Source organism: Chelonoidis abingdonii, chromosome 16, assembly GCF_003597395.2.
Source record: "Chelonoidis abingdonii isolate Lonesome George chromosome 16, CheloAbing_2.0, whole genome shotgun sequence".
NCBI lineage: Eukaryota > Metazoa > Chordata > Testudines > Testudinidae > Chelonoidis > Chelonoidis abingdonii.
In genome coordinates, this window is record NC_133784.1 from 14,435,722 (window position 1) to 14,449,434 (window position 13,713).

A 13,713-nucleotide genomic window follows, 5' to 3' on the forward strand; every position below is an offset into this window, starting at 1 on the left:
TGCAGCTGACTAGCTTAAATCCCAGCTCACCCCAACTTTAAAAAGAACAATCCAGTTATCTTGCAGTTCTCCTTTTGAGAATTGTAACCAGAAGACTGAAGGTGCGGTTCTGTGCTGTAGAGACCCACGGTTCAGTACTGACAGGGAAGGGTGAATAGATGGGTAAATAGAATCAGGGAAGTGAACTAGTGCTGCTTTCCAGGCTGTTTTTTGAGGATGCACTGTCAGGCTTCCCTAAAGATCAGTGCCTCGGGCACTGTGGGATCTTGATAGTGGCCTCTGAGTTGCAAATTCTGTCCAATCAGCATTTATTTGGTAACCTCTGTGCCCAGCCCATGGGCTCCTTGGCTTACAAATACCTGCTTTCATTCTTCTTAAAGCCATCCTTGTAAGAAGAACCTCTTGTGCCGTGTATGTGGAGATGACTGTGGAGATGACGTGTGTCTCCTGGGAGCCCAAGGTGGGGAGATGAGGCTAATGTGAGCTCTGTGGTATGCAGGTGGCTTCTGAGTCCTAAAACCCTTTCTCACAGGCAGGACTGAGTATCCAAGGCCCCAATTGGGCTTGGGAAGTGCATTTATGTAAGCAGAGTAAAGGGCATTTCTCATAGCAATTAAAGCCCATTGACATGTTATCATAAGCCTCTTTCCCAAATCTGGACCTTAGCGTCCAAAATGTGGGTGCTTAGCATGAACCTCCAAGCTTAATTACCAGCTTGAATCTTATCTCGCTGCCACCAGACAGGAATTACAGCGCCTGCCTCGCTCTGGTCCCCCCATCCTTCCCAGGAAGCTCTGAGGTCTTACTGGCAAGGGAATACCCCCACTCCTTCCCCCTCTCCTCCCACCCAGACTTTCCGCTCTGGGCTACCTAAGTACTGATGGCATATCCTCTTTACATCACATAATACCAAGAAGCCATGTCCTCCTTATTCACCAAGAGACAAACCCAAATTACAAGGAGACAGAAAATGATATCTTTTCCCCTCCCACCAATCCTGCCTGCTGCAGAGCTATCCTCCGTAATCTAACACAAAAGAGAATTCCCCTCCCCTTCGTTCCTAGCCTACCCAGAGAAGAAAACTCAATACAAGTTCTTAACCAAAGAAAAACTTATTATAAAAAAAGAAAGAAAAGACACATCAAATTCTGTAAATCAAGAATGAAATAAGTACAGGGCTATGCTTATAGAAATAAATATGAATAAACATCTGATCAAAAAGTAACCAATTTGAAACATTCAGCTAACTGCACAACGTTTTAATACCAACCAAAACAACATAAAAGCTATATTGTTTTCTACTGTAACTACATTTGGAACAGGGAGTTAGAAGATAGAAAAGACTCTCCAGCTGAGAGATAGACAAAAGGACTCAGATCCCAAACATTCCGTCCCTGAGCTTTGAAAAATCCAGTTTCCTGATTGGTCCTCTGGTCAGGTGTTTGGTTCCCTTTGTTAACCCTTTACAGGTGAAAGAAACATTAACCCTTAGCTATCTATTTATGACACATGTGGGTTGTAATGCCTGGTGGACCCAACTGTAGAGCAGAAACTTCCCTGATAGAAAGGACATAGCACATTGGCTCTTTCAGCTACTGTCCTCCCTTTTTTGAACACTGGCTCCTTTCAGTGTTATTCCATTTAATGTAAAGTGCCTCCAGAGTTCTGGGCTAAATAAGAGAGTGATGGTGCTGGGGCCCCCTGTGCAGTGTTAGCGCAGGAAGGCTCACAGGGGAGGGAGAAAAGTAATTTTCTTGAGTGTTTTTCAAACAGGGGCAGTGAGTTTTGGTGTTGCGTTTTTGGATGTCCAACTTTGAGACTCTTAAGATCCTGATTTTCAGAGGTGCTGAGCTGCCCCACGTATACTTATCTAGAATCCAGGCTTTCAAAAATAGTGTGTTTGTGATGAAGGCAGTGCAGCACTTTCCTGCTAGTTGGGCTGGGCTTCCAAATCCAGTTCTGTCAGTGAAGAGGGCTGTCCAGGATTACAGCAGGAGATGGGGAAGCAGGATTCTTGGATCTCTTAGTCCTGACCCTTCCACTGTGGCTTTGAGCAAGTGACCCTTGCTGTGCCTCAGTTTCCCCATGTATAAAGTATGTCTTCTATCAGGTTTGGGGACTCACTGTGTTAGCCACTGCACAGACACATGCAAAGAAGTGGTCCCTGCCTCAATGAGCAGAGATCAAAAGGCATTGTGAATTTTAATGATAGTAAAGAGCATTCTGAGCCCATTCCACAGGTAAAAGATGGTGGTGCTATATATTTACATCATTATCAATCCGCTTGCTTTGTCATCTCTGTTTCAAGTAATACCAAGAGTTTAGAAACTAGCCTGGTGGGAACCTTTAGAGTTCGACTTTTGGCCCCAGCTGTGAATTGATCTTTTCCTTGATGTAGTTTTTTTTCTGTTGCAAAATGCATATTATAAAGTCAGCATCTTTTAATCATGAGTAGTTTCTCCTCTGGTGGCATTTGATTTTAAAGCCCTTCTTTGATAAACAGGCCCTGTGTCTGTTTTACAATCAGAGACAAATAGGGCTAATCAAATTACAAGTACATTAGAATAATAAAAATCAGAGCAAAAAGGCTAAAAAGGGGGAGGCACAGGCAAAGATGCTGAATGGTCCACTTCAGCAGCCCCTCATTTCTCTTCTCATTGTTGCTGGGAAACAGCTGTGACGTGCTGTGCCAGTTGCATAGGATGAAGAGGGAATGTTTGTGTGTGTGTTGTGCATCTGTGTGTTTTGGGTTTATTTGTGACTTTCAGAAAGAGCTCATTGTGAACTTGTGACTGACTCTGTGTGGGACATCTGGTACTTCCTTGTGACGGGGCCCTGGTGCTTGCTCAGCATCTGCCTGGCCGGGAAGGGGTGGATATGAGACCTGTGTGCTCCTGTGAGTTCCTGGGAAGCTGCTTTGCATTAGGTAACCATGTTTCTGGCAAGGAGAAAGAAGGAGTGATTTTGAAATCAGGGCAGATCTTATACGTTCTCTGGTGTTTGCATCTTGGAAGGATTGGTGCTTGTCTGTCCTTGTGGGGATCTTTTCCTGTAAAAATAACAGCATGTGTTGAAACAAGGCTGCTCGTATAAAAATGACAGGAGAGCTGCAGATCAGTAATGAGATATACAGCTTTAACCTGTAACCTGGCCCAAATGCACCCAGGCTGTGTGGTACTGAAAGATGGCATGATGCTCTTCAGTGGTCTATGTGAAATGGAGAGGGAAGTGGGAGATGTAAGCAGGTGTTCCCACCCCTATCACCATCCAGGCGCATGGCACTAATTGACCTTGTTGGCAGTCTCAGCAGAGACCAAAGGTTGATTGAACTCCCCTCTCATTCTTAGAGGTGCCCTGGGGAAGGCCTCCAGATCAGTGTATGAGGCACATTGATACCATGGGAAGGTTTGCATTGGTGATGCATCAAGGAGCCTGTTAGGGACATCAGTAGTCTCCAAGGTTGTCAGTCAGGCACATGTCACTGGCAGAGTGTGCATATGTTCAAATGAAAGCTGTATGACTCGCCTGAGCATCAGAGTTCCTATGCTGAGAAAAGGCATCACTGCTGGGCACCCTCCTCACGTATAAAAATGAAACTGCTGTCCCTGCCTTTGCCTTTTATAGCTCACGGTGTGCACACGGGGAGTACATGTTCTCTGTTGTTCAAATGACAGCGTCCCTCGGACTCGAGAAGGCATTAGCTTGAGAGCTCAGGAGGAGCAGGGTCTCCTGTGGGAATCAGAACAGCCTCACAAAACAAGAGCCTGGGAACATGGGACGGTGTCATTCCAAGGGTGGAGGAGCGAGAGAGCTAGCTGCAATTGGAGAGGATTTCCCTTGGGAGTGGGGACTGTAGTAGCCCTAGAGTCCACAAGGAAGCAGGTAACAGGTGGGGGGGAAGGGGCAACATTATTATGACAAGAGCAGGTTAAAAGGGGGAAGTGAGGCCCCGTGATGCTGCTGTGAGAGGGAGGCTTGGGTAGGAGGGGATTCCTCTCTTCTGCCCAGTGCCATAGATGGCACAAGGAGGGGTAGGGAATGTCAAATGCTGCAGGCTACTGTTATCACAGTATGTGAGAATCCCAGAAGAGGGAATAGCACCATTGCTATTCCCTGCAGATCCCTTCCTATAAAGCCCAACAGAGTCATTCCCCAGCTCACTTGAATTCCTTTACTGATGGTGCATTTCCTTCCGCCAGCAGCTTGGTCTGATCTGTGACTGCCCTTCCCCTGCCTCCATGCCCACCTGCTACCCCAGACCCTCTGATCCCACCATTTTGAGCCCCTGTAGCCTGCTAAATATTATGAACATTTACTGAAAGTCTATCTCTCTCTTTAATTGCAGGTGTAGCTAGAAGGTGCCATAATGTGAATGGCAAGCGGCTAGCTGAGGAATAGACTGCCAGGTGGGATTCCCTGGCTCCACACACAGCGCACAGGATGGCTGACTGATTTGGGCTTGGAAACAAAGGCATTTATAAGCACCCCATCCTCTCTAGGACTTGGCTGAGAGAGAGGAGTGGCAGAGGGGGCAGCACACGGAGGAGCGATGGGAATTGAGGACCATGGTTACTTGAGATAAATGGCAGATCCCTGGGAGTCTAGTCTAGAAGCTGTTCGCTTTAGTTTTCCCTCGCTCTCCAGCCACTGTTTCTTCTTCGCGAGCTGCTGCTGGGTGCTGCCACAGTGGCGCTGGAGATCTCCAGGGCGACTTGAGTGCAAAGCTTGAGCAGGGGGTGGGCCGCCCGCCTCACCATGATTCAGCTGTGGAAAGTGGTGCGGCACGTGCGACAGCTGGAGCTCCACAGATTGATCCTGGTGCTTATTGCCTTCAGCCTGATCTCCATGTGCTTCCTGGCCTACTATGTTACCAACAGCCCCAAAATCAAGGAGCCACTGCCCCTGCCCTTCAGCGACTGCAGCAGCCAGCACAGGGTCCTGATCCCGCCCCAGGCCAGCTGGAGGCTCACCAAATCTGTTGACACCTCACGCACTGAGCCTGTGGTGCTAGTCTTTGTGGAAAGCATTTACTCCCAGCTGGGGCAAGAAATTGTGGCCATCCTGGAATCAAGCCGGTTTAAATACAGGACAGAGATTGCCCCTGGCAAGGGGGATATGCCCACCTTGACAGACAAGAACAGGGGCCGCTATGCTCTTATCATCTATGAGAATGTCCTTAAATATGTGAACCTAGATGCTTGGAACCGGGAGCTGTTGGACAAATACTGTGTGGAGTATGGAGTGGGGATTATAGGGTTCTTCAAAGCCAATGAGAACAGCTTGCTCAGTGCTCAGCTCAAGGGATTCCCCCTCTTCTTACACTCTAACCTAGGGCTCCGGGACTATCACATCAGCCCCAGTGCCCCTCTGCTGTACATCACTCGGGCCAACGAGGTGGAGCAGGGTCCCCTGCCCGGTGATGACTGGACCGTGTTCCAGTCAAACCACAGCACCTATGAGCCTGTGCTCTTGGCCAGCACAAAGTCTTCAGAATCCATTCCTCACCTGGCCACCCACAAAGCATTGCATGCCACTGTCGTGCAGGACCTGGGTCTGCATGACGGGATCCAGCGGGTCCTCTTTGGCAATAACCTCAACTTCTGGCTGCACAAACTTGTTTTTGTGGACGCCATTGCTTACCTGACTGGCAAGCGCCTCTGCCTCACTCTTGACCGCTACATCCTCGTGGACATTGATGACATATTTGTGGGCAAAGAGGGCACTCGCATGAAGGTGTCTGATGTGGAGGTAAAGCCTGAAGGGATAATCTAATGGCACCTAAATAAGGCCCCTGGGTCCAATCAAGGGCTGCATTGGCAATCTGTCAGGAGCTGCAGGGCTGCCCCTAAGATTGTGGCAATCGTAGAACTGTAGCGCATGCCGTTTATATGTCTTAGCATGTGATGCTTTCAACAGAGGCTGCCCAGATTAAGATGCTGCATTGCATTCTGGGATCTGTAGCCTTCATGGGCTGCACTTTACTCCTGAGGAAATTCTGCACCAAAAAATTAAAAATTCTTTGTACAATATTTTAAAATTCTGCAAGCTTTATTTGTCAATAAATAAATGCGGAGACTGCAGCATGGCAGTGGGAGCACAGGCCACTGGTTGCATGAAGGTGGGAGATCACTCTGCAGCCTTCCTCACCTCACACCCCAGGGACACGGACTCAGTGGTGAGGCTGCACCCGTCTCCGACACAGCACAAGGCCTGGGCCTGCCCCAGAAACACACTGGGGCCCTGCCCTTCTGCACCAGGCGCACCAGGTGTGGGGCAGGCAGACTCAACCAAGCAAGACCCAAGTGTGGAGGGGCTCAGTGTCGGGGGATCCAGGTGTGGGGCGAGAGGATTCTGTGTGAGACAATCTGGGTGCAGGCAGCTCAGTGAGGGGTCTAGGTGTGGGGGGATTTGGATGCACAGAGGCTCATTAGGGGATTCTAGGTGCAGGGGCAATGGGACTCTGCAGGGGCTTCCAGGTGAAGGTGGGTGGGGGTCTGGGTGCTGGGGGAGTGGGGCTTGGTGGGGTGAGGGGTCTGGATGCAGCTGGGTGGGGTTCTGGATGTGGGGACTCAGGGTGGTGCAGGGGGTGGGTCTCATGGAGGGGTTTTGAGTGCAGAGAGTTCAATGAGGGGTAGTGCAGGGGGGCTCCAGATGCAGGGGTTGAGTTTCAGTGGGATGGACTTCTGGTATGGAGGGCTGAGGGTGGTGGGTCCCTCAGGAGCAGCACTTGTAGGTTAAAGGTGAGAATGACTGCAGCAGTCTACTTTTTCTCATCTTTAATATAGTGATGGAGTCCATGGGGGTCCCAGAATGCAGCTTGATCTGAGCGGCTCCATCTTGATCTGAGCAGCTTCTGTTGAGAGTATCACATGCAGAGAGGCCTATAGTCCTCTCTCAGCCCCAACAGCTGGCACCTGTGTTCAACCCTCCTGTGACCTTTCAGGACAACACTTGGAGAGTGGGGAGCTCTCTTCTCACCTCAGGTTACTCACCTACTCTTCTCAGCTCGTCCACCCCCAGGTCTGCAGATCACCTGTTGTTAGGGAGTCAGGAGTGTCCAGCAATCCGGGAATAAGGGTTGGGGGAGATGCACAGAGCAGCTGCCAGAGCTCAGGCCAGAAGCTCTCCCCTTGGCCTCACTGCTGGGGAGGAGTCTGAGGGGGGCCATTTTGAGGGTTGGTTGATTGTGGCCCTGAGTGACTGGGTGGTGATGACATAACTGAGGAAGGAGTCAGAAAAGGACAGGACAGGATGAGAGTGGGGTGGAATCTGGGCAGGAATCTATTTAGGCATGATATTTCCTGTGTTTCTGCATTTGCCTTTCTACTGTATGTGCTTTTACCTAGCGCAGAGAACCAGGGACTTTAAATGAAGTGATGAGGTTATCCTGCTGAGCTCATCTGTTCTGTAAGAACTGCCCTATAATACTTGAACATCTACCTAACCCTCCTCAAAGTTCCTATGCCATCCATTGAAACTGTTATTGATGGAATTTAGACTAAAAGTCTCAGCCCCATCCTCTCACCTCTTCAAAGTGTTACTGGTTCGTACTATGTGCAGAAAGGTGGTCTTGTTCAGTGTTACATGGCTTGCTGTCATATGTATGGTCACTACCACCTAATGTTTCTTGTGGTAAAATTGTCTCTCACAAGGGGACTGACTGTCTTTTGTGTTAAGTTTTTGTGTCTGCAGGGAGTTCAGTATGTGCTGCTACTTTGTCTGGTGACCTTTTTTTTTAAAATTGTTTTTTATATGGGAAATAGCAATAATTTCCTGAAGATCTTGTGATGTGAAAGAAAAACTGAAAATGTCTTTATGGAGTGTAAAATAAAAGAAAATAAGGGTGGAAGGGCGATAAAGAGGGAAACACAATGGGGGAGAGAGAGAAGGCACAAGCCTGGGACCAGCGAGCAGGTATTGTAAGTAAATCATTAATTGTTTTGTTAAGTGGTTGCTGACAGTATGTGCCAAACAATTATTTCTGTATGTGTACACACTCACCCTGGGGCTGCACTTACACCCTGCCCCAGGCACTGTGAATCCTGGTTGCAGCTCTGTGCTTTGGGACACTCAGGTATCATGAAAGTCTACCTCAAAAGACACTGGTCTACATTATCCCAGCCAGGACACCCCTCCCCAAACTGGGAAAGGTGGGGACTCTGTTCCTGGCTGTGCAGAGCACTGACCCTGGGAGGGAAGCCGGAGACAATTGGCCTAAACCCTGGAGGCAGGACACAAGTCTGTTCTAATGATTTTAAAAACCAACCCAGACCAGATAATTCTAAAAGATGTTTCATTTTGGGTTTTAACTGTGAAATGGAGGAATAATCTGAGATCAGTAAACATAGAATCTCAGGCAAAGCAGATAAAGCTCAGATTTATCCATTTAAAAGAGGCTCTGTGATTGCAGCACCAGGAGAGGTTCATGAATTTGTATTTTTTTAAAGCAAGAACTAACTTCATGGATTTGTTAATGGCCTTGTGCTGTGGGGAGGGGAGGGGAACCTAACAGTGACAAAACAGCTGGTGTTTCTTTGGGCTTTTAACATGAACAGGCTTTTAACATGAACAGGCTTTTAACATGTTTCAGGGACATTACTGCACCACCACAACTCTTTATTTTAAAGTTTAGATTAGGTGACAGCAGATAGGGAGGGCAGATTGGGAAGTGAATGGTTGCTTCAGGTCCCAGAGATTACTTCTGTTTCAGCCAGGCTGTTTCAGCTCACAGATCTACATTCAAGGAACTCTGTAGATCCCAGGGAGGATGAAAACCCTCCACGTTTCTTGGCCAAATGTGTGCCAGTTATAGATGACTTGGGCAGAGGGAATGTTTTCTTTAAAAAAAAAATAAAAATTCCTGCTTGTTTTTATGTTATAAATATTAGCCCTTGATGATTAGTTTTTGCTGAAAAATTGGCATGGGAGCATTCTCAACCTTCAGTTAAAGCCGGGGTGGACCTTTCATATGGTGAACTTTTCTCCCAAGTGTTTGTCAGGAATTGGAGTTACATAGTCAACAACAAAAAAAAGTTTTCCCAGCGTTCAGAGAATCCCTTCACCTCTCACTTGTTCAGTTTTCAATCTCTTGTGAATCCATAATCCTGCTAGTGCTCCCATCTGCCACAGAATCTGCCAGCCAAACTGGAAGTCAAAGCAAGATATTTCTAATATAACAGAACTCTGTTTTTCTGTCTAACCTCCCCAGTCCTTTCAGGCCCTCCTTATGTACCACAAATAAGCACCTCCCAAAAAAATCAAAACCAGACCCACAAGTCTAATGTTTGCTCCTTTGCAGATCACCTCTAAAAGAACACAAGTTGTCTAGTCATTTGGTGAGCAGTCTTGTTTGATGAGTCTGGTAGCTTAGCTGTTGGTGTAGGCCAATGATTGCACTTCACCGGTGAAGGTAGATAGAAGAAAGGAATTCAAATGACTGTCCCAGGGTGGCTGGGGCATCCTGACACTTGCCCCTTTGAATCCTACAATCTGTCCTTACCTAAACAGAGAATATTTAGCAATTCTCCCTTTGGTGCTTGTATTGGTGGGAGCACTAAAAATGCTTGGACTCTGCACCAGTGCTTTCACAGTTGCTAGCAGTGCTTTCACAGCACTGCTAGCACTGTTTGAGCTGCACCCAGTTCTGGAGCAACAGTGGGAAAACTGCAGAAAATTGCCAAACTAGATGCAGTCCAGTTGCCATGGGTGCAATTTCTACACAGAGGAGTCTGTCCTGTGTGCAAGTTTGTCAGGATTGTCAGCAGCTCAGAGCCAAGCTGGGCGCTCTGGTTTCCTCCCTCCTTCTTTTCTCTGTGTGGACTCCTCTCTTGTTTCTTCTGCACATTTCTTTCCCCCTCAGCCTTGCTGTTTGTTTCTTCTTCTCCTCGCCAACCCCATCGCCGTTCTTTACCTGTCTCCTTTCATCTTTCTTTTCTCTCTTCTTTTGTGTGTGTGTGTGTGTGTGAGAGAGAGAGAGAGAGAGAGAGAGAGAGAGAAGGGTGTGTGTGTGTGCTGAATAGTGAAAATCTTTATTCCGTGAAACATTTTACATCTAAAAAAGGCCCCGTCATATAAAGGACTGTTGAGCCATCTAACACTGTGGTGTCTAGGACCATAATGCCATGTTAGAAAAGGATTGGCGGCTTAAATAGCCACATGGAACAAAATACAGTGAGGGCTAATTTGTCTCCTCCCCCAGAATTCCTAACCCGCATAGAAAGGGCTGTGTCTGTGCACCAGCAGCATCAGGAGTTTGTAGAGATTGTTGGTGCATTCTTCTGCAGAGCCAGTAGTGGGAGCATGCAGACTTTGTTTTAAAAGGGTCACACCAATATGGGGGCTTTTCTTTTAATTTCTTTCCAGTGTGTGTTTTTAAATAAATATTTAGGGCTCTAGGATAATTTTTAAAGCCCCCCAGTTGTGAGGGTAATTAATTGCAGGCCCAAGTGATAGAATTTAGACATCCTCTTGATTGTGCACACAAATTTGGGTCGTGGAATTTAGGTATCCATTGCTTGTGCCTGCAGTTTTGTTCTCTCAGCTGATTATTGGAGTTAAATTACAGACTGGATTGAGACATCTGAAAAATCAGGCCTTAGAATCTGGAGGACATTCTCCATCAGATTATAGCAATTGTAAGGTAGGTTGGGTGGCTGGCCTGGTGAGTTAATGGTAGTGAGCTGCACTTGGATCCCAATCTCTTATTTCCTGGAGCCAGCACTTCTTGTTAGCCAACAGTGGCCCTTTTGGCCAGCTAAAGAGCAGGATTATTACATTCCAGTAGGAGCCTTCGAATGGTGGTAAATAGAGATAGTCGGAGCTCTCCGAGGGATTCAGAGCAAAAATAAGGCGAGGTCTGGTTTGCTGGAATCCAGAGGAGGTTTTCTGGCTTGTGGTCAGGCTGCTGAAAAGAAGAGTCGGGACCACAGGTAGGCTCCCCCTTTCCCACCAGCTGAGGAAGCTGGCAGTTTCTTGGGGGTGTACGGTGATTAGCAGACGACGTTCAGTATCATGTGAGCAGAGTTTGGGGCTGAGGACTTGCCTGCAGTTGTCTGGTTACTTCATGTACTAGTAAATATAACTGTGCCTGTCTCTGGCAGCTTTCCTCCAAGCATCTCAGAGCACTTGGTAATGAACTACAGCTCACAGCACACCTAAGAGGTGAGTATAGGGAGGGAAAAGAAACAGAGAGTGGCAGGGATGGGACTAGAGCCCAGGTCTCCTGCCTGCCAGTCCTCCTACTCCCTCCCTTCCATTACAAACACCATCTTCCCCCCACACTCATCTTTCCTGACTAGGGTATCAGTTCATCAGGATAAGGTTAGAGGAATTTCCACTGCAGGCCCTAGTTGGTTCCTGTCATTTCTCTTATCCTGCCCAGCGGGGAGTTGTGTGAGTGGGATTGAACCTGTGTGGTGCTGTTTTCTGAGTGAGCTCTTACGAAGGACCAGTAGTCTGTAGAGGGTCTAGCACATCATTAAGAACAGACTTGCCCAGAAAGCAAAATAATACTCTCCATAGTCTGAGTTCCTGGGCTCCCTTTGCCCCACCTCTTCCCCAGGGTGCCTCTCTCTAAGCAGTAGACTTGCTGCCCACTCTGAAGCAGGGTTATTTAGGATTTATTAGCTGACAGAAGTGTTGTCCTGGTAACCCAAGCCAGGCTTTAAACCTCCCTCTGCAGAGGAATGTTAAGCTCCTTAGTCTCCTCTTTTCTCTCTCACCTTCCCAGCCAACAGGAGTAGCTGGAGACCTCTTTCACTCCCATAGCTCTGGAGATGGTAATAAAGGTGGAGCTTTTCACGGCTAGGTTACTGGGGCAGATGCAGCCGAGTAGCACAGGAACAGCCTCCCTTTGTTCATTTGGTTGATGTGACTGAAAGCTGTTGCTCTGAACCATGTGTAGTGAGTGCCCTGTGTGAAATGAGTTGGGGATCTCAGTCTAATCCTGGTGAACCAGGTGTCCAAACCACAGACACAGAGCAGGTATGGAGATTCACCCTTGCAGTGCCATTGCCTGTGGTGCCCTGTCCTGTGAAGCCTTTAGTCCCAGAACAGTCAGGCTGAATCTTTCTTTCCAAAGCACTGGATGAACTTAGGGCTTATCTACACTACAGGTTATGTCACTCAGGGCTGTGAATCAGACACTCCCAAGTGATGCGAGTTACACCGACCTCAGCGTCGGTGTGGTCAGTGCTATGTCTCCTGCTGACATGCTTGCGAAGGCGGTTTTATATTATGCCAACAGGAGAGCTCTCTCCAATCGGCAGGTGCAGCTGCACCGCTCTAGCGCTTCTAGTGTAAACTAGTCTTTATAGTAGGTTCCAGAAGATGCCATAGGCCATGTTTCCCCTAACGCATCGGTTCCCTTGGGGGATTAGGAATGGGATAGTCCCATGAGCACAGTGGGGATTGGAGCCAAGCCTTTAGTGTTGGTCTTACCTTTTGTCCCAGGCTCATTATGCATTTGTTGCCGTTGACATCTGAGTGAGGAGGGAGAGCTGAAATTTCTGGCCTTTTGTGCTGGAGGAGAGAGGCCAGCAGCCTCTTGACCAGAAAGGAGTTGGGTGGCTGGGTTAGTGCAGGCTCTTTGGCAGCTTCAAGTGCATCATTGGCACTCCAGAAATAATCAGTATGGTGGCGATGATCAATACCCTGCCCTGTGTCATCAGCCAGCACTAAGAGCCCATTTCCTTCCTCCTGTTAGCTCTCACCAAGAAGCGCATGCAAGAAGGAAGGAGGAATTTTTCCCAGCCCAGTGAACACAGTTTATAGGTTTGCACTGAAGAGCTCATGCTGGAGGGTTCAGATAATAAACTCCTACATCTTCCAGCACTCACCCTCCCTCTTCAAGGGATGTGTGTGCACAGCAGGTGGGAGGAGGCAGAAATTCATTCTCTCTACCAGTCAGCATGAGCATTGAATTAGTGGCACAAGCACTGTGCACTAGGCATCCCTTGGAAATAACTATAATTGCAGTGATTTGCATGCATGCCAGTTGGTTACTAAATGTGTGGTCCCTCTATGGCACAAGAGTATGGGTTTGTGGATGTGATTTTTACCACCTGGAGACCAGTGTGCCTTACTAATGTCCCATGTGGCATGAGCCATGTTGGGGCACTCCGATGTACTCTCCAACACTCCTGGGTACTTGTGAAAAGTTGCTGATGCAGAGAGATCTTCCGCTCTGTGCCTGTGGCCCAGAAGAGCTGTGTGCACGCTCCATGTGGCCACCTCACTGTGCATTAGCATTTGGCCCAAGTCTGCTATTGCTGGGTCACCACCTTCACCTTGGTGCAGTCACTGATCCATCACTTTTTAGAAAAGCTATTAAAATGTAAATAACTGCCTGGGACTAGGCCATCTTCATCACCAGGCAGCTCCTAATTCACCTGGTCCAGCACTCTTGCCTGGTCCCTGTTGATTAAGAAATGCACTGAGAGGGAGCTTCGTGATTGTCGGGCTCAACAGTTAGTGATCAATGGCTCCATGTCTAGTTGGCAGCCAGTATCCAGCCGAGTGCCCCAAGGGTTGGTCCTGGGGCCGGTTTTATTCAATATCTTAATTAATGATCTGGAGGATGGTGTGGACTGCACCCTCAGTAACTTTGCAGATGACACTAAACTGGGAGGAGTGGTAGATAACGCTGGAGGGTAGGGATAGGATACAGAGGGACCTAGACAAATTAGAGGATTGGGCCAAAAGAAATCTGATGAG

At 48.0% G+C, this 13,713-nt stretch overlaps 1 protein-coding gene across 9 annotated transcripts in view; it reads left to right on the forward strand.

Moving 5' to 3' along the window:
- NDST2 (N-deacetylase and N-sulfotransferase 2) overlaps positions 1-13,713 on the forward strand; it is a 266,023-nt gene that overhangs the window by 217,939 nt on the left and 34,371 nt on the right. For 6 of the 9 annotated variants that reach the window (XM_032778287.2, XM_032778286.2, XM_032778291.2 and 3 more), the window contains one exon: positions 4,346-5,748. The exons of the other annotated variants lie outside the window; for them this stretch is intronic. In XM_032778287.2, the coding sequence (XP_032634178.1) occupies positions 4,756-5,748 (993 nt within the window). In that variant the 5' untranslated portion in view covers positions 4,346-4,755. The remainder of the gene's footprint in view (positions 1-4,345; positions 5,749-13,713) is intronic. 9 annotated transcript variants of the gene reach the window in all.